At 33.5% G+C, this 27,963-nt stretch overlaps 2 protein-coding genes and 1 long non-coding RNA gene across 5 annotated transcripts; 1 reads left to right on the plus strand and 2 right to left on the minus strand.

The window, feature by feature from the left end:
• The first annotated feature begins 919 nt into the window (after positions 1-919).
• Positions 920-13,314, plus strand: LOC128209007 (uncharacterized). Of its 2 annotated transcripts, none has more exons than XM_052912803.1 (5): positions 920-1,032; positions 9,441-11,231; positions 11,812-11,958; positions 12,310-12,480; positions 13,008-13,314. In XM_052912803.1, the coding sequence occupies exons 2-5, from the start codon at positions 9,441-9,443 to the stop codon at positions 13,305-13,307; spliced, it is 2,409 nt and encodes an 802-aa protein (XP_052768763.1). In that variant the 5' UTR covers positions 920-1,032; the 3' UTR covers positions 13,308-13,314. The 2 variants fall into 2 exon arrangements, with proteins under 2 accessions (XP_052768763.1, XP_052768764.1); XM_052912804.1 differs by lacking the exon at positions 920-1,032 and adding an exon at positions 6,092-6,206.
• On the minus strand, positions 3,450-4,208 carry LOC128209008 (uncharacterized). The gene is made up of 3 exons (XR_008256928.1): positions 4,093-4,208; positions 3,882-3,949; positions 3,450-3,527 (listed from the first exon to the last, which is right to left on the minus strand). It is a non-coding gene; the product is annotated as an uncharacterized LOC128209008 (long non-coding RNA).
• Positions 13,315-20,308: 6,994 nt separating the features above from the next.
• On the minus strand, positions 20,309-27,812 carry LOC128207215 (zinc finger protein 394-like). Of its 2 annotated transcripts, none has more exons than XM_052910014.1 (4): positions 27,718-27,812; positions 25,909-25,989; positions 25,276-25,432; positions 20,309-24,806 (listed from the first exon to the last, which is right to left on the minus strand). In XM_052910014.1, exons 2-4 carry the CDS (start codon positions 25,987-25,989, stop codon positions 23,575-23,577), a joined length of 1,470 nt encoding a protein of 489 aa, XP_052765974.1. In that variant the 5' UTR covers positions 27,718-27,812; the 3' UTR covers positions 20,309-23,574. The 2 variants fall into 2 exon arrangements, with proteins under 2 accessions (XP_052765974.1, XP_052765975.1); XM_052910015.1 differs by having other exon boundaries at positions 27,767-27,810.
• Positions 27,813-27,963: the final 151 nt, after the last annotated feature.

Below are 27,963 nucleotides of genomic sequence, written 5' to 3' on the forward strand. Positions count from 1 at the left end.
CAACCTAGATGTTTTACCATATAAAGTACTGCACAAATGAAAACAAAAGATGCGAGATATGACTTTTACTTCGGTTCATCTTTTTCAATAAGTGCCTGTAGAAAAAAGCGGGATATTTATTGTTGCATCTGCGCATCTTTTTAATTGACTACCTATTGAGGTTTTACGAAAGCATTGTACAATTAAAAAATATGCAACATTTTAGCAAACAAATATCGCGTTTTTTTTCAAGGACATTTTCAAAAGGCGATGGGCGGGATCATGATGGCCCTTATAGGATTCCGCACTCAGACCATGAGTTCATGCCTTTTAAAATGATGATCCAATGATCCTTAAAGTCCCTGTCAATTCCATGGAATCCACTGAATCCATAGCTCGTTTCACTTATGGCCCTAAATTGCTTACTTGAGTCGAAAGGCCAGTTTTTCCCCAGGGACATAAATTGAACAAACTTAGTTCAGGACCACTGTATGATGCTCCATACAAAATATCAAGAGATGGGCCTAGCGGTTGCAGACAAGAAGATTTTCAAAGTTTTGTTTTTCTAATTTAAGTCTATAGGAACTCGTGACCCCCGGGGCGGGACCATTTTAGATCCTAGTGTAATGATTTAAACAAACTTGATAGAGGACCACATATGATGATACATACTATATATCAAGATCTAGGCCTCATGGTCTTTGTCAAGAATATTTTAATAGTTGTTTTTTTTCCTTTCGGTTGCCATTCCAACCAGAGCTCTGCTTGAAATTCTTTTTTTAACAATTTTGATAGCGCACTCATCTCTATCCAAGGAACATCCCAGTATCATCTGAATTGACCAGGCGGTTTAGGAAGATATATCGTGCGAAGCAATTGTTGACTGGCGGTGGTCGATGAAAAACCTTACCCTGAACACTACGTGCTCAGATGGGCTCAAAAACCGCCATCTCTAACGACAAAATAAGCATATATACATGTAAAACAGGAAGTTTTAAATCCACCCAGTCTCAATCATTGAATGCCGCTGATTGGAATGAAGATTTTTAAACAGTAAGTTGAATTATAATTTTAGACTTTTGATTGCTTTATGATTCGTATGTATACGTGTTTCACTCCAGTCTTATGTTTTATTTTGCTAAATCGGTTTAAAGTATTTGGCTAAGACGAAAAAAATGGCGACGACTATATGTCATGTGATAGCTGGTTACTTATTTCGTAATATGTCGTAAAACGAAACTGGAGTACTTATCATGGTCGGCGTTATATTCTATACACGCTCACGGTCTGACCACTGGAATCTATACACCCCCATTGAAGTGTCGTAAAATATATGAAAATTTCTTTATCCACATTTTTTGAGATTTCAGATAATAATTAAGACAAAAGATGACAATTTTAAATAAAATAAATACTTTGCAAGGAAATAAACAATTATATCTCACTGTTCCTAACTTCGATCGACATTGGAATCTATACAGCTACAGCGTAGGACAGACAATGGACTCTTTTCAACTCCAACGTAGCACTAACATTGCACTGTATACAGCTTCATATTAAGACGGATATTGGAATCTAAACAGTTTCAAATTTGAGAGATCTTGGATTCAATAAAGCCCAAAATTTGGACAAACATTGAACGTTATTCAGCCTCAACTGAAGACAAACATTGGAATCTATACGGCCTCAACTGAAAACAAACATTAGAATCTATACAGCCTCAGCTTAAGACAAACATTGGAATCTATACAGCCTCAACTGAAGGCAAACATTAGAATCTATACAGCCTCAACTGAAGACAAACATTAGAATCTATACAGCCTCAACTGAAGACAAACATTAGAATCTATACAGCCTCAGCTTAAGACAAAAATTGGAATCTATACAGCCTCAACTGAAGGCAAACATTAGAATCTATACAGCCTCAGCTTAAGACAAACATTAGAATCTATACAGCCTCAACTGAAGGCAAACATTAGAATCTATACAGCCTTAACTGAAGACAAACATTAGAATCTATACAGCCTCAACTGAAGACAAACATTTGAATCTATACAGTCTCAACTGAACAGCCTCAACTGAAGGCAAACATTAGAATCTATACAGCCTCAGCTTAAGACAAACATTAGAATCTATACAGCCTCAACTGAAGAAAAACCTTAGAATCTATACAGCCACAGCTTAAGACAAATATTGGAATCTATACAGCCTCGCCTTAAGATAAACATTGGAATCTATACAGCCTCAATTGAAGACAAACATTGGAATCTATACAGCCTCAACTGAAGGCAATCATTGGAATCTATACATTTTCAAGTTAGGACAAACATTGGTGTCTATACAGTCTCAGTATTGTCTTGTACATATACAGCTTTTAAAAAGTATTTAGCAACAGCTTTGGTTCTTGATCTGTTTTATTGATCATATATAATGTATTATATAACAAGAGGTACACTGAATGTAGCAATCACATGCAGGGAAACTCTTAGATATTTTGTAAGAAAAATGTTGAGTTCTCTGTAGCCACTCTAAATGTATATGCATAAAGAACACATTTTACAACAAAAAATATATCTGTTTTATCTTGAAGGCTAGGAATGGACATGTACATGTACCCTATGACACCAATACAATATAATCAAAATAACAACACATTTAAATTTGTTAAAATGTTTGATAATATACGAATGGGTATTCAATAAAGAGTATAATAAATACAGTTTAAAATGGTTAAACTAAAATGACTCATTTGGTCTTGTTTCGTACAGAAAAATGAAGAGAATGAAGGTACACATAGTGTCAACATAAATACAAACTATCCCCAAATAAGAAAATGGTTGATTACTCACCACTTAACCTCATAAAAATACATGTAGTTACAAGACAAATTTCAAGTATGTGGATGAAACAAATGGAACACATCCAAGTTAACTGAAGACTCTGACTATGTCTGGATTTATCTTATCTTGCACTGTCAAAGAATCTTTTTTCCATATCCATGTTTAATGGAATATCATTACTATTAATATAGATATTCATTATTGTAGTGCATACTTGTTATGTAAGTTAAAATAAATCATGTTCAAATAACAAAGGAAACACATCCTGTAGTGTGAACTTCATTATTTCTTTACTTTCTATGTTAAGAGAACCTTTCTTTCTGTTCTCTGCCTGAAAAAATAAATAATAAAGATATAGATTAAAAGCATCCCCATTTATCAAAGATCAGCAGTTAGCAATTTTTTTGGCAATCTTGGGCATTTATCAGTTTATATGCAATACAGGAATAAATGCTGTTAGCAGGAAATTACAAGAATTTCAAATGTATAAAAAACATTTTTGCATAAAGTTTAGTTGTAGAGGATCTTTTAGGATTATGATATCGTAATTGGAATACATGATACTTATTTCATGGCAAGATTTAAAGTTAAACACAGTATTCACATATATAGAAGAAAACAAATACAACATACATATTATCGTTCTTCAATTTTGCAAGCAAATCCTTATTCGCCACCTCTCGAACACCATTTTGTCATGAGTACATACTGCAATTATATCATAATATAAAAGAAAATTCTATGAAAAATCTTTCTTTTGTTGATCACCTTCAAAAAATCAAAGTCTTAAAACCTATTGTGCAATTATTAAGAAGTTTTTTTTACAACAAAAGTATGCTATATGGATGGCCTGTACGATATGATTAGGCAAAATATATTAAAACATACTTTGTGGTTTACTTTACTGTCATGATATTATTTCAAAGTCTGAAGCAGTTAAATATTCCTAAAAATCCATTAAAGAAAAAAGTTCAATTTTAGGATCACAATACACATGATATCATATTGGAATATCATGATTAAAAAAGAAGGTGTTTTAAACATTTAACATGTTAACATTACCAGACTATAAGACTCAGGTACTCTTTCCTGCCTTCCCTCATCATTTTGCTCTCAACAATCTGCATAACCTGAAATTATATTTGAATAATGCAATACTTAATAACTTTGTCGTTATCAACTATGACTGTAAGTTTTGGTATAAAACCTTTCAGTTCCCACAGTCTTTGATATTCTTCAAGATATATTACAAAAAGAAAAAGAAAATCTTTACTGTGCATGATATCCGATCTGCTTTCATTGCCACAATTGATGAAAATATAATTTGGACAAATGGGAGCTATTCTCTCAATTAGAATCTGACATTGCATTTAGAATGTTATGCACCAGTCATTTATAACCACAAACACTTGACAAAGTAACATTATGAACCAAACATACATACAGTACTGTTAAGACCAAACTTTACACCCTTGTGCACTAGAAGTGAACTACTAGTGAACAATTTGTGCACTATTGATAAACTAATGTAGTCTGTAGTTTATTTGATAAGCCAGTATTGATTTTTCTGGTCCACTGAGATTGGCCTTACTATATTGATTTTATATCACTGATAAGATCTTTTCCTCTACCAGTTCATTTCAAACCTTGTGACAAAATCTTTTAGTATTCACTGATGACTTTATGATGTAAAGCCATTGTACTAGGCTTATAAGACAAGGGGTTTCTATATTTGTCAATTTTATTTTATTGTTGATAAAAAAAGAATATTACATTTCTTAAAATAAATACATTAAGTTTATTTGTAAGCCAATATTTTGAAACAGGAGTGTTATATAATATAATTATGTTACTATTATAACATCTGAACAATTATGACAAGGGGATACATGTACTATATTTTTCAATTTTATTTTATTGTTGATATAAAAGAATATTACATTTCTTAAAATAAATACAATAAGTTTATTTGAAAGCCAATTTTTTGAAACAGGTTTGTTATATAATATATTTGTGTCACTATTGTAACATCTGAACAATTATGACAATTTTTTGTAATTCAGACATTTGATTTAAGTCATTAAGTGATAACAAAATATTAATTCTGAATGCTTTGTATATACAGTTAACAGCACTATTTCTATCATAATATTTACAACACATAATACTGTTTTGCTCCCTTAACAGACGTAAGCTAGAACAGATGAAATGTCAAATTTCTTCCCAACAACTCATCACAAGTACACATTGTTTTTGTCCATAACACGCACACACTCAGCCCACACCTGATGATGTAAATCATTTTTTCGGGCCAGTAACTAAGGAAAAGGGGACCCGTCATTTACTGGTCATATTTGTCAATTTTTAATTCTAATGCAGATGAAATAAAAATAAAACATTTCTTAAGTAAATTATTTCTTAGCCAATATTTTAAATAAGAGTGTTATAAATATAATTGTGATACTATTGTAACATCCAAACAATTATGATTTTTTGGGTAATTCTAAATCCTACGTATAAAAGTGAACAGCACTATTATATATTCAAACTGTAAATACAAAATCATTGTATCATTTATGATAAAAAAAAGTAAATGTGATTTAACAAAAGAAAAAATGCATGCGGTTGAAAAAAGATCTTGCCTTAATTAGAATAATTTAAAAATAGTAGCTCAAGCTATTTTTCAGAATTTTTTACGTAACTATATTCACGATTTATTTCATTAACTTTCCATAAATAAACATCTTTAAAGCCTAGTTTTAGCATTTGATACTGAATATATCTATTTATCTTTTTTGTAAAATAACATTCAAATATTCGTCTTTGATATTTCAAACGTCAAAGTAAAATCATGTATCTTTTACTGTTAGCATACTTGATCCCTAGTCCACCTAAATGGCCGTCAACGAATCTTTTACCGATTTTTTTTAATATGGCAGACTCGTTACAGGAATACATAAGAAATGTCAAAAGAATAAAAAAAGTATCCATGATCGCTCATTATTGTAGCTAACTTGATCCCAATCCTTTCGCACCACAGCGACACATCATGGTGACGGGGCACTTACAAAGTTGACTTAAGGCTGTTTAACAATGTCGACATATTGGAAGTCCAAGTTATAATCCTTAAAAGAGTTATACTAAAACGGGCGCTATCTGGAAATAAAACTAGTTGAAATGGTCGCAGTCAACAGTTTCATGGTTTACTTTACGGAAAAAATTAAGGCTGTATAGATTCCAATGGTCAGACTGTGAGCGTGTATAGAATATAACGTCGACCACTTATCATAAGTTAAAGGACAGTTAAGACAATCCCAACGTGTTGCTAAGGAAATCTAGATCCACAAAAACTACAACTGCTCTTTCAACTGCCCGGAATTTAGGAATGTAAGTAATATCATGTATAATGTACTTTGGGTTTTGACGTAGCTAATCCGATCTAATTACAAAGTATGAGAGAAATTTTGAAAATGGGAGCTTCCTGGCAATAATTCATATGAGATAATAATTCATATGAGATAATTAACGTACCCGCTTTACACTTAATCTAGCGATTGTGGACGTCAACGTTATTTTTACGAAGTATTTCGTTATGCCTTCTGGTGTTAGTTTGTTCAATGTTCAATATATTAAGTGTATTCAATGAATTTTAAATGTGAGATCAATATAATTCTTTGATGAGTCATGGACGCACCAAATCAAAGTACCGAAGGAGCAGCATGAACGACCTGGTCATAATGTAATAACATTTTGTGTTTACTTCCCGTCTTCGTGGATATCATCTTCGTTCTATTCACCACCTACATGGCCATCCAGACCTCCGCATGGTTGTATAATATTTCCAAGTAATCCCTGCCACCACATAAAAAACGCGATGACGGAAAAGTCATGGCTGGGATCTCTAATAAATAATAATTTCTTACCTCGCTCAAATAACGAAGTTAAATGTATGAATGCTATCAAAGAAGTTGTGCAAATATGAAAATGACACTGGAAAGAAGATAATAAACATTCAGCTGAAACTTAGTGTAACGGAGTTTGATAGCAGCATTTGTGTGTCTATTGCGCGGCAAAACACACTAATACGATATTGATCACGTTCGGTGTCCAGCGCCGTAGCCACACTGAGGCACACCGAGGCAGCTGCCTCGGTTAAAATTTGGAGAGCAAATAAATAGAATAAATAACAAAAAGATAATACAATGAAAACTAATAAGATCGACCTCTGAATTCGTGAAACGACTACAATGTTACATTTAATTATGAAAGATGCCGTAGCAACAGACACTGAGTCAAACCGAGGCACCTTCTTTGCTGTCATTTAGTACTGCCGGGACTCTGTACAATGTACCAAATTCTACAGCAATGCGTTTTTGCTTGCGCATTGAGGACACGCTCTATGAACAGAATGGCACTCCGTATTATTCAGTTGATTTCTAATGAATTTCAAATCTTTTATATTTATAACAGCCTAAACAATATATACAAATTTTATCAACGAATTATTGCATGTTCCATTTTATACATGCTTAAATCTCGGCTACATGTATTAAATATTTTAACATTTAATGAAGTTTAATGGAATGAAAAGCTCCGATTGCTAAGTGTAGAGCACGCTTGTTTAACACAGACGAAACGCGAGTTATGAAATAAACAAACACAGACTTGTCCCCATTGACATTATTTAAGTTATTATAAAAAAACTTTTAAGCAAGGAGAATTCCTCTCAGAAGGAGATGTTAAAAAGTCCTAAACCGCGAAAACGGAACAAAATTTCTTCTATATGAACTGGATAAGCACATATGATGAAAAACTTTCCAATTTGAATATTGCGCATTTTTTACATCGCTGCAGCCAATAACAATGGGACATAGTCCTAACAATTGTCGAGAAAAAGTGTTTAATGGTGAATCGACAGTGAGTGGCCAAGTAATTGGCGTTCATGCTCAGATTACTGACCTTGATGCATTATAGAAATCGTTGTTTAAATCAAGTAGCAGTCTCATCATGCACTCAGTTTCCATCAATTTGCAATTTTATGAACACATTTCACCAACTTTCTTTTCACAACTCCGCAAAATACACATGCCATGTAAAAGCGCAGTGTCTGAACTATGAGCCGATTTATCACAGTCATGATGAGGAGGAAACGAATATATCATGTTTCAGTGGACGACAGACTCTCCCTATTCTCCCGGTTATGAGATGGTTAAGAAAGGATTTCATTAGAACCCTGTCCATTATGAACATATATTCATCGCATTAAAGATACTGTGAACGAACAAGATGCGGCATGTTTTTGAAGTCAATGGAAAGCGGTATATAATAGCATTTATAAGACTATTTTATAGAGGTTTATGACAGGTCAGATATAATAGCTATACAAATAAATATATTGCCAATTAAACCAGGAAATAAATCTAATGGATGATAACCGTGTAAATACATTTAAGTAAATGACCATATTTTTTATTATTTTTATCATAATTATAAGCTTATTCACTTCTATCCATTTAAGACCACGTTAAAAAGCACTTTACTTCACCTGAACAATTGGAAGACGTTAAAGAGGGGACATATTTGTTACCAGGAAATCATAACCATCTTCCTTTAAGCTTTAAATACAAAATCAATTAAACATTTTCATACTTTCTATGATAAACAAATTTGAAATGAATGCTATCAGATAGAAATATTCCTGCGTCACTCGAAGAAGGATTACAAAAGTGTGACAAAAACGACTTCCCCACCATTGATGCAATCTGTAAATTAATAATTAGATTACCTGTTGCGTCCTGTTTGAGTGAACGAAGTTCTGGCGCTTTCAGAAGACTCAAAACAATGAAACGATCAACCATGTCAGACGCTTGCCTTAATCGTTATATGTGTTCATAAACCATTCCAATCGACTGCACGTATACTCTGCGATTGCGATTCCGGACATCGAAGTATTTTTGTTTTTCTGCTTCTTATTCAGAAAAAAAGTTATATTTATGGCGTATCTTGAATCAGTGTTTGCTTACTTTATCACGAAACCCCGCATTTTCCGCCGAGCTCGTCCCTGGCTCCTTATACCAATATATATAAATATATGAAATTCTTTTCTTTACGCTCGCTTATTGAAAATGAAAATTTATATAAAGTGCAAATAATACGAATTTTACGGTCGTTTTACATGGCCGAAGTGTCGTCAATGGCAACCTAAGAGATGTCCTAGAAAAAAACTAGGAGGGAGCATGCTCACGGACCCCTCTGCACTGCCTCAGTTTAAATGTGCCTCTGGCTACGGCACTGGTGTCAATTACGTTGGCGTGTTCCCTGTATGCATAAATCAGATAAGCGTTTACAGTTGCTTTTAATAAAAAAATGATACAAATCTAGCACAAGCCACTTTAAGCTTTCAAAACATACAGGAAATTTAACTTGAAATGTTTAGATGATCGATCTAGGGCCACTGTTTACAAAATACGAATCACTTGTTGAATATATCTTTATGAAAATATTTAATGAGTATCTCTAAGGATGGATTCCGGCCTGAAACTTAATCACTCTGATATGTTATATTTTTCTGAACTTTGACGGGTTTGACTGAACTGTAAATATAATTTGCACTGTTTTCAGATGGGGACTGTAACTCAGTTAGTTATACTGTTGACGATTTCCTCGTTGATCATTGGAGCGTCTCTCAATCATAATCCAGCGAAAACAGACAATAGATGCACCTTCCAAGTAAATGTAACACAATTTACTGACGGCAACTATGGATATGTTGTTCAGTGTCAAAACCAGGATCTCAGAGATATTCCAATTATCAACATAGAGAACATGAACATGAGTTTCGACATTACGATAGATGTCAGCATGAATAATATATCGACAATACCATCTGACTCGTTTACGAGGTGGAGCAATGAAACGAAAAGTCGTACGAAAAGGATAATTTTGTCAAACAACAAGTTATCTTATATTTTTCCATCTGCATTTCTTGGTTTGAATAATTTGGATTACTTAGATTTATCGAACAATACTTTGACATGGCCAGAAAGTTTTGGACATCCTGCCTTCCATGGCATTACATCACTGAGATTTCTTGACCTTATGGACAATATTTTCCATAATTTATTTGGATTGGACGAAGAATTACAAGCACTTTCAAAATTGCAGGTGCTCAGACTATCACCATCATACACTTTTGGATACGTCAAGCCGTTATATTTTGGGAAAAAATTCAATCATATGTACAATTTACGTTCCATTTATCTCTCAGGACAAACGAACAACTCTTGTTTCGTTCATTCTTTAAACGAAGACACGTTTAGCAACGTTCCATCCCTACAGTTTTTGTCAATTTCTAATTGCCGTCTTTATAACATCTCTGCATCAACATTTTCTACATTGAAACAGCTGAAAGGATTGGATTTATCCAGTAACTCTATGCGCTATTCAGATAGGGTTTTAAAAGACCTTAAGCATACACTTGATTTTGACAGAGTGCTCGTTAACGTTTCTTACAATAGAGAACTCCAATGCGACGTGTGGAATAATCCATGCGGAGTTATATACACGGCAAGAAATAAGTTCTCTAAGACACAAAATGAGATGACGTTCAACACAAGAATTACGTTTTTTCAAACGTTTTTGACAAAATGCTTTCTCTCTCTTTGGCCGGACTGTCTTCTTTTTCTCGTGGCAAATTTAGCTGTCATAATTGTTTTGAAAGCATTTGTATGCACTTCAAACGGTAATGGGAAAACACTTGAAGCAAAACATGGCTGTAAATTTATGAAAACTGAAAAGCCAGAAGCGTTTTGCCAATCTTTTTTTATCTCCACTGAGCAACATGGGACCACCAAAGAAGTTAGCAAAGTAGGAGCACCTACTTTCTGTGACAAGGTAATCGGACAAGAAGGTGGTAGAATTTCATTGTTTAACGTTCAGCTAGACATACCTTTCGGAGCTGTTCTTGAAGTGACAGAGTTTATGTTAACGATCATCGCAAACGAATCAAGTAAACCTCGTCTGAAAAAACATCAGAGTTTACTAAGCCCTATTGTAATGGCAAGTCCCTCGGGCATAACATTCAAAACAAAGGTGAAACTGCAGTTGCCCCATTCAGCCATTGACGTCCACAAGGATTGGGATATTCTTATTTTACGGCGCCGTGGAAATTTGAACGACCTCGGTGACTGGGAAACGATGACTTTTGATATCGACGAAGAGTGTGTTATCAGTGAACATGCTGTATCGTTTCAAACAAGACATTTCACACTGTACACTGTTGTCGGAGAGCCAAGACCAGGCTCGAATGCTGCCAAAGCTGTGCATCTGGTGGCATTTACAAATAGGCTTCAGCGAGAAACATTCTTTAAAGCACGTGTTTATTGCTTAAACTCATATAAGGATGAAATTGAGGTACGTTACTTTCTTTTTCATAACGTAATCAGTCAAAGCCATTGTGTGTTCTTCTGCCTCTGTTTTTTTTTTTCTGACAAAAATTGTTATATCCGGTGCAATTTTTGTAAATACTGTCGCAAATCTTGATTCAGTTGTATTCATCCATTTCGCCATTAAATCTGTTATATAGAGCAAAACTGACGCGCATAGTGTGTGAACTGCACGACATTATGACGCCATTGTTCAAGTTATGACATTGCTGCATTCTTATTTCACAAGCTCGGCCTTATTTTCCCAATGGTAAAATCTATTTCCAATAATAAGTAATCTGTTTCACCATGTACACGCAAAAAGCTACCTTCCCTCCTTTATAGTTTACCTAAACTTCTACAGTGTAAATTTAAAACAAGTATAGAATCGACAGAGGAACCTTGAACATTAAAGGTTGAAATTCATTTGCTGGCATTCATGGGATATTGGAAACCATGGTCAAATCAGGCAATGGCTAGGTAGATGTCGTTAAGATAAATTCAGATACACAATACAGCTATTCCTTTACTATCTTATTTGTTTATAACAATATTTCGTTTTGATGAAGGACATCAAGAGAATTCAACATGAACTTGACAAAGATTCAAAGACGGCTGACACGAATGTTCTGATCGTGCATAACAACGAAATGGATATTGTAGTGAATGTAGAAAAACTTACAGAGGGATGGGAAAGTGTCGGACAGCAATCCGAGGTATACATATATTATTCAAATACATTTATATCGACTGTAGTATTGCCGAGTATACATACATTCAAAAGATAATCCTACCAAAAAGTGTATGTTTTGTATGTCACCAATGTATTTTGCGAACGATAGAAATGTCGTACAATATGGAATTTGACCATTGTGCAATTCTTTCTTGACCAATGTTTTTAAAGAGCTGAAGTTTTATTTTTTTGATAAAATCATTTTAAAGCCGTAATTCCGTATCCTGCCATTTTTTTTTTGTTAAGCATCGTTATTTATTCCAATGTATGTATTGGCTTGGAGTGTTTATGTGCATATTTTTTGGTATATAATTATTTTCGTATATGTTTTCAGATTTTGCCATTTGAGCCAGTGTGGCACGGGTTGCATCCACATTGCACGTTCGTGTTTCGCTCTACGAACTGCCATGTGAACTTTGTGGTATGTGACCTCCATTCGTACCAATCCGGATGTGACAACGCCTTTGTTAAATTAAAAATAGCAGACAATGTTCCAGTGGCAATGGTATGTTTATTCGTATAAATCGATAAAACTTTTTTCGAATATCGCCAGAGATAAATGGTTTTGTGATTACTGTCTAGTTTAGTTGAAACATTACATATTTCACAACGATTGTGAAGAAAGTTATGATAACTTATACAAAGTCACTCTCGTTGGCACGATTTTGCACGAGACTGTGGTCTTGTGTTGCTGGGAAAACCGGATTAACTGGAGGAAATCCACTTTTCCGGCTTCGTTGGTGACCACTAACCAAACTCGCATGCACCAAAGTCGGTAATTGAACCCGGGTCGCTTTTGTGAATAGCGAGTGTCTAAGGTTAGAAGGATTTGTGATATATTGGGCCGGTTGTTCAGAGCTTTGTAGTAGTTAACAACGTTATAAACCATACCAATGTTAACTTTTAAACGCGCACAATATGCATAGATATGCCAATAAAGTTAAATAAAGAAATACTGACGTTAAATTGAACAATTTGCCAGTTGCCTGCCAAATGCAAACATGATCGTATTGATGTATACCATATTTTCAGGGTTGCTCTCCGCTTTCAAAGACGGACGATCCTACTGAAAACTTAAAACGGGAGCTAGTGATTTTACTTGACCCAGAAAACACAATTCAGTCCGACGCTGGTAATTGGAAACAGATGGCGGAGCAGATCGGTTATATCCTTCCACGAGTCAGATGGCTGGAAACACAACCTAGCCCGGCCAGGCTGATTCTAGACAAGTGGTTTGAAGATGGCAAAACTCTAGTGGAATTGCAGGAGTTGCTACTTATCATTCACAGACCTGATGCTGCTTCTGAAGTCGAAAAATATCTTCCTACATGAATATAAGCATAAGAAGAAAATGCATTTTTATTAAATGTCTTTTGTAAATCAAACTCGATTTGAATCAAGGGATCATTTCGTTTTTAATGAGTCCCTGTGATAATAAATGTTCGATCCACAGCTCTGTGTATATAGATAACATACTCTAAATGAATGCAAAGTGATAGAACTAAGCGCGAAAAACGTTATTCCATTCATAAGGGTATGTATTCAATATCTTTTTTGTCTTATATGCAACGAAAAATGACATCGTTTAAGTAATTTGATACTTCTTATTCTAAATTCAGCATTTTGTAACACGATTTTGTCTCCAAACAATGTACGTTTAGTGATGTACCTGTATTTGACAACGATGATTGTATGAGAAATGCAGATTGGTTTGATGTGGATTGTATAAATGCACGCACTTGTTATTTAGATGCTTTGAAATTGTATAATGCTAATAAGAATGATGAAAGCCGTTTGATATTATGTCAAAAGAGAAAGTTATATAAAGATTTGATCCGTAGAAAAAAAGGCCAAATGTATAGACGTAAAATGCAGGAAATAGAAAATTTGAAGACACACTCGCCAAAAGATTTTTTGAAGTATTTTAAATCTAAAAAAAGAGTGCAAAGAACAATATTTCGTTAGATGAGTTCAAATTGTTTTTTGAAAATCTTAGTAATAATAAAGTAGATTGTTGCAATGAAGAAGCAGAATCGTTTTGTAATAATAATGACTTCAGCTAGCCTAATACTGTATACCCTGAATTAGATAATCCGATTAGTATTGATGAGGTGAAGAAAGCTATTAAAGCATTAAAACATTGTAAATCTAATGGTAATGATTGCATGTTAAATGAATATTTTATTGATTGTGCCGACATACTTGCTGCACACATATGTGATATACTTAACTGTATTTTGAACTCCGGTTGTTATCCGGATAAATGGACAGAAGGTATTATTGTACCATTGCATAAAAAGGCGGTGTAAATGATGTTAACAATTATAGGGGTATTACTCTAGTTAGTTGCTTTTCAAAATTGTTTACGACTGTATTAAATAAACGCATTGAATTTATATGCGATAACAATAATATTATTTCGGACGCACAATTCGGATTTCGTAAAGGTCGATCGACTGTCGACGCTATATTTTTACTTACGTCATTAGTGTAAAAATATATGTACGAAAATAAACGATTGTACGTAATATTTGTCGATATGATGAAGTGTTTTGATACTATTTATAGAAACGCGCTGTGGCTGAAATTATATAAATGTGGTATTCAAGGGAAAATATTGAATGTTATGAAAGATATGTATCAAAATGTTAAATCTTGTGTAAAATCATGTTCATCATACTCAGAATACTTTAGTTATGTAGTTGGCTTACGACAAGGGGAGGTAATGTCCCCAATATTATTTTCACTATTTGTCGAAGACCTAGAATTGTTTTTACAAGATAGCGTTAATTCTGGTATAAACATAGATGACGTTATATTAATTATGTTACTGTTTGCCGATGATATGGCCATTTTAGGAAAGACACCGGCTGAAACTCAACATCAATTGGATTTACTTAATACTTATTGTAATTCTTGGGGTCTAAGAGTCAATACAAATAAAACTAAAATTATGGTATTTCGTAAGCGCGGACGTTTATTACCGCATGAAAGCTGGACCTATGATGGCCAAAACATCGAAGTCGTTAGCGATTTTAACTACCTAGGAACTGTTTTTAACTATACTGGTAATTATGCATTAAACCAAGAATATTTAGCTGGAAAAGCTTTAAAGGCTTTAAATGTGTTACTGTATAAATGTAAAGAGTATGATCTAAAGCCTCATATATTTTGTCAGTTGTTTGACGCCTTTGTTGGGTCTATATTAAACTATTCATGTGAAATATGGGGTTATACTAAATCGAAAGAAATAGAACGTATTCATTTGAAGTTCTGTAAAAGATTATTACATGTTAAAATCAACACTTGTACTGCTAGTGTATACGGAGAATTAGGTAGATATCCTTTATATATTTCTAGATACATACGTATAATTAAGTACTGGTTGAAAATAGCTAACACTAATAATATATTGATAAGTGTTGTATATCTGCAAGCAGTAGCTGATAGTAATAAAGGATATTCCAATTGGGTTACCAATGTTAAACAACTTCTTAATGATTATGGTTTTACACATATATTTGATAATGTACAAAATGTAAACGTAAATACATTTGTTCACGAATTTAAATGTAGAGTTATAGATACATTTAAGCAGGAATGGCATGGTTCATTATCTAATAGCTCTGTTCTTGATATGTATAAGGTATTTAAAAATGCATTCCAGTATGAAGAATATCTGAACAACTACCAAGGAAATACCGACTTTATATTTGTAGATTACGATTATCTGTACATCCATTAAGGATACAAACTGGACGATATGCCAGAAATAATACACCGCGTAATGAACGCTACTGTATGTGTTGTAACCATCTTGATATTGAAGATGAATACCATTTTGTATGTATATGCCCATGTTATTTAGTTATAAGACAGACATACATTAAACGTCATTATTATGTTCGCCCCTCCGTGTTTAAATATCACCAACTATTAAACTCTGTCAATAGATTTGAGCTTATTAAGCTCTGTAAATACGTTAAGGAATCACTATGTATCCGTAACTGTATTCTAAACAATGATACATAATTCTGTTCATCTTTTATAGCCTGTTTATGAAGCTGTTACACTACTGCGTTTACATATTTATACCTTATAGTAGTTAATAATAATTGCATAACGCTCCTGTAACACAAATATTTGTTCAACTTTTAAACTTACCTTGTACAAACACATGACATATTTAAGTGAATTATTATATGTGATTAGACAATGTACGTTAGTATAAGTCTTAATAAAATGTCTGTTCTGTTCTGTTCTGTTCTGTTCTTACATTTCAGTCATTACATAATAGTTTGTCAGTCATTCTGCACTCAGACGTGAATAGTTAAACATCTTAATTTGTATTGAAGGAATTTCTCAACAAACAAAACATAAAAGAGTCATAGAAGTATGGATATACGTCAAAACCCTACATAGATATTTGTATGGAGATTTACTGCACCTTGGCAAAGTTTCAAAAATATATTTCAGTCGTATGTCTTAGGCCACAACCAATTAATCTTCTGTTCTATGGATTTTCAAGAAAGAAATTGGGGCGAGCTGCGAGCGAAAAACATATACATTTTTCCATTTCAAAGACATAACGAAGCGGCGAAAGGTGATTTTGATATAAATAAATAAATAAAATCCGCATTCTGAAGGTGAGCGAAAAGTCGTATGTATTATTGTAATAATTGTGGAATCATAGGGTTATGTTATGTATGCGTGTTGTGATAATTGTAAATTATTTAAGGTCAATTGGTAGTAAATTGATTTCCCCATGACAACAGCTACTGCCTATTGTTAACAATTATATGTTTTACCTGATGTTTATACATAATATTACTGGTTATTTCCTCGACCGAGGTACGGTCTTTTGGAACTAGGAATGATTCCTCGACTAAGCCCATTGGCTGATACATTCCGAGGGATTTTTTTCTACTGGCCAGAATTCCTAAATTCCTAGCCGACTGTCGAGTAAATAAGAGGCGCATTTCCCGAATTTACAAATAAAGTCAGTGCTTTTGATCTGATCTTTTGACCGGATGTTTTTTGATGACTATCGACCAAAAAAGCACAATGATTATTTAAAGTACATTGTAAATATCTTAAAATGGCTTTGCTAGTAATTTATGGAACAGTAGTTATTAAAATATGCATTGAAAATTGCGCTGCTACTGTTATTAAGGAACCACAGTTGTTTGAAGTTGAGCTGTTTGAGTGAACTTGAAAATTTGGAGATAAAAATTGAAACTTATTTAATGAGAGACTTTGTTTTTCCTTATTCCACATCGGTTAATTAGACACCATCCCGACAGAGAAAAAATAGCGCCAGATGTGTTACATTATTTACCTTCAAATAGTTCATGCAAAACTCATTTTACTCTGATGTATGCAGGTTTTGTTAGCATTTATACAGTTACAGCATGTCATCGAATCACCACAGCAGTAGTTTTACATGAACAATGTATAATACTGATAGCTCACGTGTTAAATTACTAGGCAAAACAGGTGATGCCTTTGAATGTTTACTTCGGTGTAAAGCATGCATAAGGTGAAAGTTTGCGTCAATTTCTATTTGCTATGTATCTGAACGATTTAGTGTAAGAACTTATGACAAAAGATGCGAATGGCATTGATGTAAACACACTCAACGTATTCTTGTTGATGTATGCAGACAATATAGTTATTTTTGAAACTACAACAGAAGATATGCAATCAAATTTAGATATTATGGAACAATACTGTAAACGCTGGAAATTAGTTGTTAATAGAGATAAAACAAAGATAGTTGTGTTTAAAAAAAGGCGGTAGACTGTCTAATGATTTGAACTTCCGTTATCGGAGGGTGGGGATATTGAGAGTGTTACCAAATATTGTTATCTGGGTATTGTTTTCACGCCTGGTGATTCGTTTCAAAATACATGTAAGACATTAGCTGGCCAAGCTCAAAAAACTATTTTCAAGTAAAAGAGATATTTATTTTATTTCACTAATATTTCCGTAGAACATATTTTAGACCTTTTTGATTAGCTGGTTAATCTTATTTTATGGGTATGAAGTTTGGGGGATTTAAAGATGCATTATGTGTAGAGCGCATACATACTTTATTTTAAAAATCAATAATAAAAGTTAAGACATCGACACAGAATGATTTTGTATATAACGAGCTGGGAAGATTAGATTTTGTTCATCTACGTTATGTATCTATTTTTAAATACTTGTTTAAAGTGATAGAGTGCTCAGATAGAAAAATTATTAACAATATGTATAAAATGATGTTAAGAGACATTGATATTAGACCAAGAAAAAAGAACTGGGCCGCTAGTGGAGGGACATGCTGTGTGCTTTTGGGTTGAATGAGGTGTGGTTAACACAAGGTGGTGGTGAAATAAATGTATTTATCAGTTTGTTTAAGCAAAGAGTCAAAGATAACTTTATTCAAAATCTAAATAGTCGGATAAATAAATCATCTAAAGCAACGTTTAATAGATCTTTCGGTAGAATTGAATTCCAAGCATAACTGAACATTGTTAATGTAGAAAATTTCAAAACTGCTATGTCACGGTTAAGACTTAGTTCTTATCGCTTACTAATGGAAACAGGAAGATGGGTCAAATGTACCAAGAGAAATAGGATCTGTAGTTTATGTCAAGTACTTGAAGATGAATACCATTTTGATGGAATGTAACCTTAATAATAATATGAGAGATAGATATATAAATCGATATTACAGAATTAGGCCTAATATGTTTAAGACTGTACAACTTTTGCAGTCCGAGAACTTGAATACTGTAAGAAATTTATCAGCATACATATATCATGCTTTTGAAATAAGAATATTATGTGTGAGTGTGAACACCTCTTAGTGTAAGGTAACATTGTATTTGAATAATGGTACTCTTTATACTAGACGTACAGTGTATATATATCAAATAAGCCCGATTAATTAATTATTCGGAATAAGTGGACACACATTAAACAGATTGTATTGATGTCAACCATGCATAATTGTACGTACAGGCTTGATTTTTGTATTCCATAGATTATATATATTTTGTTAAAACCATAGTCAAAACTGGCCATTCATTATTAAAGTTATTTGTACATACATGTAATGAGTAAAGCAGTAACGTCACGTGTATCAAAATTCATGACATCATTGTAGTATTGTGCATAAGTTATACGGTTGATAGATAAACAGTTAAGGTATATCCCATAATCGATAGTTTAAGAGAGTTATATTAAATTCTATAGATATAGTTGTTAAATCTGTGATAAATAGATGTAATCAATTTGTTTCGCCATACATGTATATATAAGTCTCTGTTTACATTGATTTGATCACGGGTCATGTTGGCTTATTTAAAATATGTATTATGTGATATATATCTTTGAATAAACTTTCTTCTTCATTAACAGTGCGTTTGAAATTGAAAGAACATTTCACTAAGTGTACTGTTTTGTTGTATATTGAATATCACACCACCTAGTAGCACGACAGAACGATGACTATACCGCGACAGAACGATGATGATAACGCGATAAAACAGTTTAATAAAAGTAATTATATGTAAATACAGAAATTCAATCGGGATTTCCAACTGTAAGACCAGTTTTTATAAATTTCATACGGACCAATGTTTTTGTTATACACAGGATATATTTATTGTGAAAACATTGTTGAATTAATATTGAAATGGACTTATATTTTAATTTTTTAAGAATTCCTTTCTGGGAAATTCCGGTGTCCGCACACACCCCCGTTCTGTTATCACCGAGGTGTTCCTAGTGATCTTCATCTCTGTACCTGTTTTATGTATTTTAGTGTTTGTTTTGGGTATTTGTCGGCGTGTGAACAAGTTAAGTGAAAAGTAAAAGCTAAGTAAGCCAGAATTTAACTGAAGAATGATTGTATTCGTAAGATCCTCAGATGAAAAGCGGCAGTGCTTGGTTATGCTCTGCAAATCTTTAAACGGTTTACATATCCTATCCATTTACTGCAGATAGACATGATTGGTTCCCTTTTTTAATATTAATTTGCATTATATATATATAAAAATAATATATATATTATATGACCTAAGATGTAACTAGTACCATAAAGTTAACATTTAAATGTAATGGGACAAAGCTTCATTACATGTGTCAGTGTTTAGAGTAAAAATCATTCTAAAATAATCATAATCAATTTCAGATGGGGGGGGGGGGGGTCAGAATCAGTATAGTTGTATATGCACAATTACGTTTTCTCGTAGTATATTTGATTATCGTTGTTAAATAAGTTTAACAAAAAATCCTTACATATCAATAATTTTTAAAAGTTACAAAAATAATAATAACAACAATTAGGATCCATTTTTTAATTGCAAAACGAATGATTATTTCTTTCAATTCTATAAACCACTTACATGTATGTTGCATGTTAAAAGCACGTACTGAAGACATATAATTACCTGATCAAAACATGTTACTTTATGCATAAGTTTGGGGACTAGTAATACAAAGTAAAAATCCATGTACATCATCGGAATTGTAGGGAAATAGAATTTCAAATTTACAGTTAATGGTGTTATTTAAGGAGATGTTATTAGTTTCATAACAATATGTAATTCTTTTCATAAAAAATTGTTATAAGCAATTACTAAAAATGTTAAGCAGTTAAGTTGGTATTTTCAAATATCTGAACACAAAAGTCAATATATAAATATTACCATCAGTATCATTACACCTAATACACGCTTATAATGCTGAAAGTCATAACAAATAGTAACATACAGCCAATTATTGACCGGTCAGTCTTGGTAACATAGTGTAAACTATAGAGATTCAAACCGGAGTGATATTCATAACAAACACTTAAAACTGTACAATAGATCCAAGAAAAGAATATACAGACTATATAATAAAAATATGGGAAATCTCACTGCACTGGTTAGTAGGTCAAAGGTCATGGTCGCGTTGACCTTGAACACAAGACCCTTAATTGTCCGATTGATATCTAGAATATGCTTCGACCTATGATCCTCAAACTTGGAAGGGAGGTTGATCATGACGTGAAGATGACCCCTAGTGATTTCGAGGTAGCAGATCAATGTCACTGAGAGCTTGAACACAAACCTTGTCAGATCAATAAAAAGAGCCTAATGACCTCAAACTAGTTATAAACATATTGGTTACCACTTCAGTTGACCTTTAAGTTGTTATCTGTAGGAGAAAATGCTGCTACTACCATGCTACCATATTCTCATTGTTTCTGACTAACAACACTGTGATCAAAAACGATCATAAATTAATTACAAGAGAGCCATGATGGCCCTAAATCGCTCACATGAGTAAAAGTGTTTAACCTTTGTAAACAATATAGCTTGATATTTGTTCTCAAAGCTGTACATATGATAAAAATTTCAAAACTGTAGCTTCAAAAATAAGAAAGGTCGAAAAGGTACAAAAAAGGTAATTCAAGCACAGCATTGATATTTGTTTTCAAAACTGTACACATGGTCAAAATTTCATTGCTGTAGCTTCAAAAATAAGAAAGTAGGCTAACATGTCACAAGGTCATCCAACCACAACATTTTTATTTGTTTACAGAATTGTGAACATGGTCATAATTTCTTCGTTGTAGTTTCAAAAATAAGACAGTAGGTCAAAAAGGGTGTGACCGAATTTGACCGAAGGGGCGTTATTTGCACAATCTTGATAGAGGACCACTATTTGATGCTCGTAACAAATTATTTAAGGTCTGGGCCTAGCGGTGTCAGACGACAAGATTTTCGATAGGTCCACGGGAAACCTCATGGCATAGCAAGTTTTGACCCCAGAGGCACAATTTGATTTTCACAAGCAATAGTGTAAGACACAGGAACGATGGACAGCGCACCATCCAATAAAATATATGACTGCTATAAACTAGGAGGATTTGATAAAACTATTCTGTGAATAACCATCAGTGACAATGTCACAATTTCCATCCAACACAACATGACTTCCCATCTATACTTGAGAGTTAAAGTCTTTTTATAAGGTGTATTCACTACCCACATAAAAGATAAGATTGTAAATTACAATTGTCTACATGTAGTTCAATGGAAAAGTCTGATTATTAAATGCATCATTGGGTAAAAATGAAATTCTTCTAGAAAATAAAGAGATATAATATTTCCTAACTTATAAACCTATAAAAAGAACAATTATTACCGTAGAAATGACTATTTTGAAGAATTAATAAATATAACATGTAATCCCTTGTTACTAAAAATAGAAAAACTAATAATATACTATGCGCTCTTCAACAGAACGGGAGATCGTATAGCAAGATTTGCTGCCCTTGCTTCTAGAGTAAACTTTACATAACTATCAAGATTTTAACAAAATGTATTTATAGTGAACTTATTTTGACCCCAGGGACATAATTTGAACAAACTTGGTAGACAACTACTAAACAATGTTATATACCAAATATCTAAGCTCTGGGCCTCATGGTTTTTGTCAAGAAAAGTTATGTAGTTTTTCCTTAATGTTGCCATGGCAACCAGAGTTCTGCATGAAATTTGTTTTTTGAACAATTTTGAAAGAGCACCAAGCAAGGATCATTCCTGTAAAGTTTCATAAAGATTTATGACATTTATAAGCAATTGTGACTCCGGACGACAGACGAGGGACGAAGGACGATGGACGACAGACGCTAGACATAGACAGACCACAATAGCTCACCTTGAGCACTATTGTGCTCAGGTGAGCTAATAAAACAGCTAATGGATAGGGGAAGCATTTGAACAGAGGTTCTTTGTTGGGAATCTTTTAACACAACACAAATATCATTCTGAACACAGTCACATACATATATATAAACAATATACTACATCAAACACCTATTAACTTTGATTAATAAATATAAAATTTTGATTTAATCGATCTTGATAAACCAGAAAGATGGATTTACTATTACACGTTTGAGAAACAATTTATTAAACAAAATGTATAACATAATTCAATTAACAACAATAATATAATCGTAGAGCCTGGCAAGTAGTTGTCCCTCATCCATTTTTCTTAGCTTATCAAAGGACAGATCTCAAAATATGTTAAATCCAGTTCTGGGCCTTTCAACAAATAGTCACTGATAATGTTTTTCATGATTTAAAGCAAATGAGATTTTTCTAGATAACATTTTAACAGTATCTTTTTCCAGATGTATAATCATTTAAACATATACATTATGAATCTATTCATAACGTGATTAATTACAAACACATTAAAATGGCAAAAGCACCACAGGATAGATAAAAACAAGACGGCCATTAAGACCCTATGTCACTTCAAGTTTCATGTGAACATAATAAATGGTTTTAATGTTATAGGGAAAGTTATAGTTTTTGCCGTAAGCTTGCTACACTGCTACACAATACTTTGACAATACTTGCATTGTATCATATTATATTTTTTGTTCATTATTACTTATAAGTATATATGTAATTTCACAACTCTTTTTTCACAGGTTAAGAATATAAAAAAAATGTATATCATATTAAATAAATGAAAACAAAAACATTTAATATTAAAAAGATCATGGCCTGAATGTAAACAAAAACTATAGTTTGCATTATAATTGTTAATATGTAGGTTCAACTTTCACTATAACTTCATCAGGATCTGTCAACGGACGGGGATGTACAAATGTGAGTCCAGCTCCATTTCCTCCACCCTCTGTCTTCACTCCAGTATCAGAACCAGTATCGGCACTGCCGGCCTGCATTGCCTCAACAGGTGTTGCATTACCCATTGTCCCATTACCAAGACCTTCAAAATTACCAAAATTACCCGCACTTTGCATTCCAACTGCTGCTTCCCCAGAATCACCCTGATTAACAGTTCTGTTCGTACCATTTGCTCCAGTCAGTTGAGAGCTCAATGCTTGGAACCTTTCCTGGTACTGCTGTAAGTAATGTCCAGGTAGTTTCATATCTGGCAAAAACTGACTAGCCGGACTCCCAGCAACTGATGAGAAGGATTGACTGCTTTCATTCAAGAACTGAACACGGTATTGTGGAGGTCGGGGTGGCAGATTGTGGACTCCAGTCTCGTGTGTTTTCAGGTTGGAACTATGTGCAAAGTCCTTTCCACATATATTACAGCGGTAAGGACGTTCGCCTGTGTGGATGCGGACATGGACTTTCAAATTTTGCTTTTCTTTGAATTTCTTCCCACAGAAGTTACAGGGATATAAGCGAGCATGTGTCTCCCAGGGTAAACCCTGACCAGGTTGCTGCAAGAATGGGATACTATGAAGACCAGAATTTGAGGAGGTTCCTATGTCTGTATTCAATAAGTTTGAATGCATATTACTGGGGGAGGCAGTTGCCAACTGATTCCCGTGACCAGTGCTGAACATTGGATTCTTTATATTATTAACTGCCAAATTAGAAAGCCCTGTTTGATTCAAGGAGTCACTTTGTGAGCCATCTTGAGCCAAGCTTTTGTCTATTTGATTTCTGGTGTTTAAAACTGAATCCTGACCATTGCTTTCGGTATCAGTTGCACTTTCTGCATCCTTTGGAAAACCAATTGTTGCTGTCAGTTTCCTTAAGTACTCTGAGGTAAGCTTGTCCATAGAAAAATCCAAGCTCTGTTCTTTTAATAACCCATCAGTTTCACTCGGACATTCTCTTTTTATTCTTTTACTTCTCGGGCTGTGATCCAACATATCCGTGCAATTTTCCAAGCTTTCCTGGCTGCTATTACTGGCTGATATCAATGTGGCAGTGTCAGACGACTGCCTACCTATTCTGCCGAAGGCAGCCGCTTGTTTTTCTGTGTCTTTTTTGTTCCTAAATTCAGGTGGTCCTGTATGTATAGTAAGATGAGTGCATGAGATATTATTTTAGGATATGATAATAATGGTTTATGTTAGTATATCTTTCTACCGTAGATCTTAACAAATGAAACAACACTGAGTTAATTATCTTATGTGTCGGTAACCCAGAAACAGACTCGAGAGGGATTCTATTGAGTATCACCTTTCATGACAATTGAGCTAATAGAAATTAGAATAAATCAAAATCATGTAATGACATAATATTTAGATTTCAAAATTGTCACATGTGCATATAATAAAACCTATATTTTACATTGTCAGATATCAAATTGTTATTGGTATGATATGCGTACACAGTCATGTACATGTAGGACTTTTTATTATAATTATATCCCATTATAGAGAATGAATCATTACACAAAGCTTCAGTCGTTTAATACACAAAATAGTATGTACAACATTACAGAGGTTGACTCCACGAAGTACAGCCACACCTACCATTAACACAGTAGTTTTGGAACTTGGATGCCACAGTGCCCTCCTCCCTGGCAAATAGTGTGCCACGCTGGGAGCCCAGACAAGACAACTCTCCATCACCCACACTCACTGTCAACACCAGAGTCTCCTCCCCTCCCTCAGAACTCAACTGCTCCACCTGTCAAGAGAAAAAAAAAAGAATAAAAAGAGAAAGTCTGAGTCCTGAATGATATATAACAAAACATAACAATCATGACAAAACAACACATTGAAAATTTAAATGCCAATTATATTTACAAAAAGTAAAAGCATAGCATAATGATAGGTGCATATTTCTTTGGTAAAAAGTGGCTACTGGTATGTTGACTAATTCTTTAGAGACATAATTTCAGATCTAGAAATTACAGTGTGGAGTGGTTAGCATATCAGGATCTATTTCAGAGGCTCCCAGGTTAAATCCCACCTCTAAGCTGTATGTGTATTGATAACAGGATTTGTTATCGACCCAAGACGTGTAAAGGATTCCTTATAACATGAACAAAGCAAATTTATAAAATCGAAACATATGCTTATACTATATGTAATACAACGCTGAAATATAGTGATTACCAGATTGTAATTGAAAAAATGGTCATTTTAAAATTATAATCTTACCAACAGTTGTATTTGTCTTTTCAGAACTGATCTCAACATATTTTTATACACCAAAACATCAGGTTGGTCTCCAGACATCATCTGCAATGGTATCAAATGCAAAAAATTTACAATGCAGAGGAAAACAGCTCAGGCCTAAAGCACTCAGCTGCACAGTGAATAAGTATTAATATTAAAGTTATTAATAATATTTAGTATTTGCACTATGAATGGTGATGCAAATACAGAGTTTATAAATGTAGTTTTACAACCTTTAAACATATGGAGTGCATACAACTATTGAATAGTTACAGGCTCAAGACTAGGGCATTGATTATAATAATAACATTATAAAATTGCCATTTAACGCTGTACATACATAATACGCTTTTTGAGTTATCAATATGCATGAATTTTCCAAAATTGGAAATGGATTATAATATGGTATCTGCTGGATGCCTTGAAATATCCTGTCATGATCCACAAGATCAGGGTCTTTATGTTTCTTCTGCCAGACAGCATATAAAGATCACATACATACATGTATGTACATGTAAACTCGTATGCCTTTTAATGTCTTTGCATTATTCCAAAACACTTTAGCAGGCATGTTTGCAATGTTTTAAATCTTAATCACTGGATCTGATGACTTGCTTTAAAAAATCCAACAACAATAAAATGTTCTATTTCTTAGAAACTGTTACTGCTGAATAAACCTGAGAGGAAATGAAACGCCCAGTGCAGGTCTCAAACCCATGATCACCGAAACACTAGCATGGCCTTCTATGGACAGAGCTAACCAGGCTGCTGGTTTGAACTATGCAACTGCAGCTATGTCTTCCTATATCAAACTATTGAAGAACAGAAGAATTGGGCAAGGGGTGAACATAATCTAAAATAATAGACATGTTATACGGGATACTTCCAATCCCTAGTGTAAACGGGTTTGTGCAAAATCAGTGGGGTTTTGAAAAATATTGAAATTGTTTTTAGAGAAATATTTTTGAAATAGATAATAAAGCTTTATATTCATATTTTACCATGTACGTCCAAAGATATATTGCACAAAACAAGCATTAAATGCATTAAAACACAGGATTAACCTTTCCAATAAAACGAAACTTGACTGACACAGACAACAATTATACCAAGCGTAACAACTTGACCATCTCCGGCAAGCTTGGAGATAGACCACTAAATACAATCTCGGCAATAGCGGAAGTGTTACGATTATTGTAAAACTGTGAACCGCAGCCTTGCAGGTGCCCTTCATGTATATATCGTTATGTTTTGACAGTATGAAATGAAGAAAAACACAACAAACTCATAATAATTCTTTGGATAATTTTTTTTTTGTGTGTACAGAACTAAAATAAAATAACATTATCTGGTAATATTTTTTGTTTTTATATTTTATAGATGCAGTATGCTTTAACCTGTAATCCTGATCGAAATAACCACCCACTTTTGTTACAAAACAATTTGTACTTGAACACTTGTCCGTATCAAAATCATAAAAATCCGTCAACGTACAATTATTTCGACTAGGGGTGAACACCGCTTTCAAGTCTAATTAAGTGCATCATTATTAAACATGTACCCAAACCAAAACAGCCACTGTCACTTATGGGTTAACAGTTTAATTTCAAATTTGCATAAAAATGAATTATTTTTTACTGAAATGAAACAAGGATTTCGAACAAGTTCAGAAGACATTAATCATCAAAAAATATTTGACATATCACTGAAAACGGTACGATTTTGCTTTACACTTTTAATTGCACCAAAAATGTTTGAAACAGTACGTTAGAGCTTTACAAATATATGTACCTTTAAAACAATGTGAATGGAAATGACAACTTCATAGGATTTCGTTTACCTTCCAATATTTTGATGAAGCAATCAAAAACCAATTAGTGTGTAAATGGCTACATTTAGAAAAAGGGGAGTAACTTTTTGAGACAAAAATGAAACAGACCACAGTTTGCGAACAAAACACGATCGGGTTGATCTCCTATAGCCAGTCGCACTTGCTTAAAAGCGGAATGTGTTTATTTTATCATTCATCTAAAACGT

The sequence above is a fragment of the Mya arenaria genome, chromosome 11 (genome assembly GCF_026914265.1).
Source record: "Mya arenaria isolate MELC-2E11 chromosome 11, ASM2691426v1".
Taxonomy (NCBI): Eukaryota; Metazoa; Mollusca; class Bivalvia; order Myida; family Myidae; genus Mya; species Mya arenaria.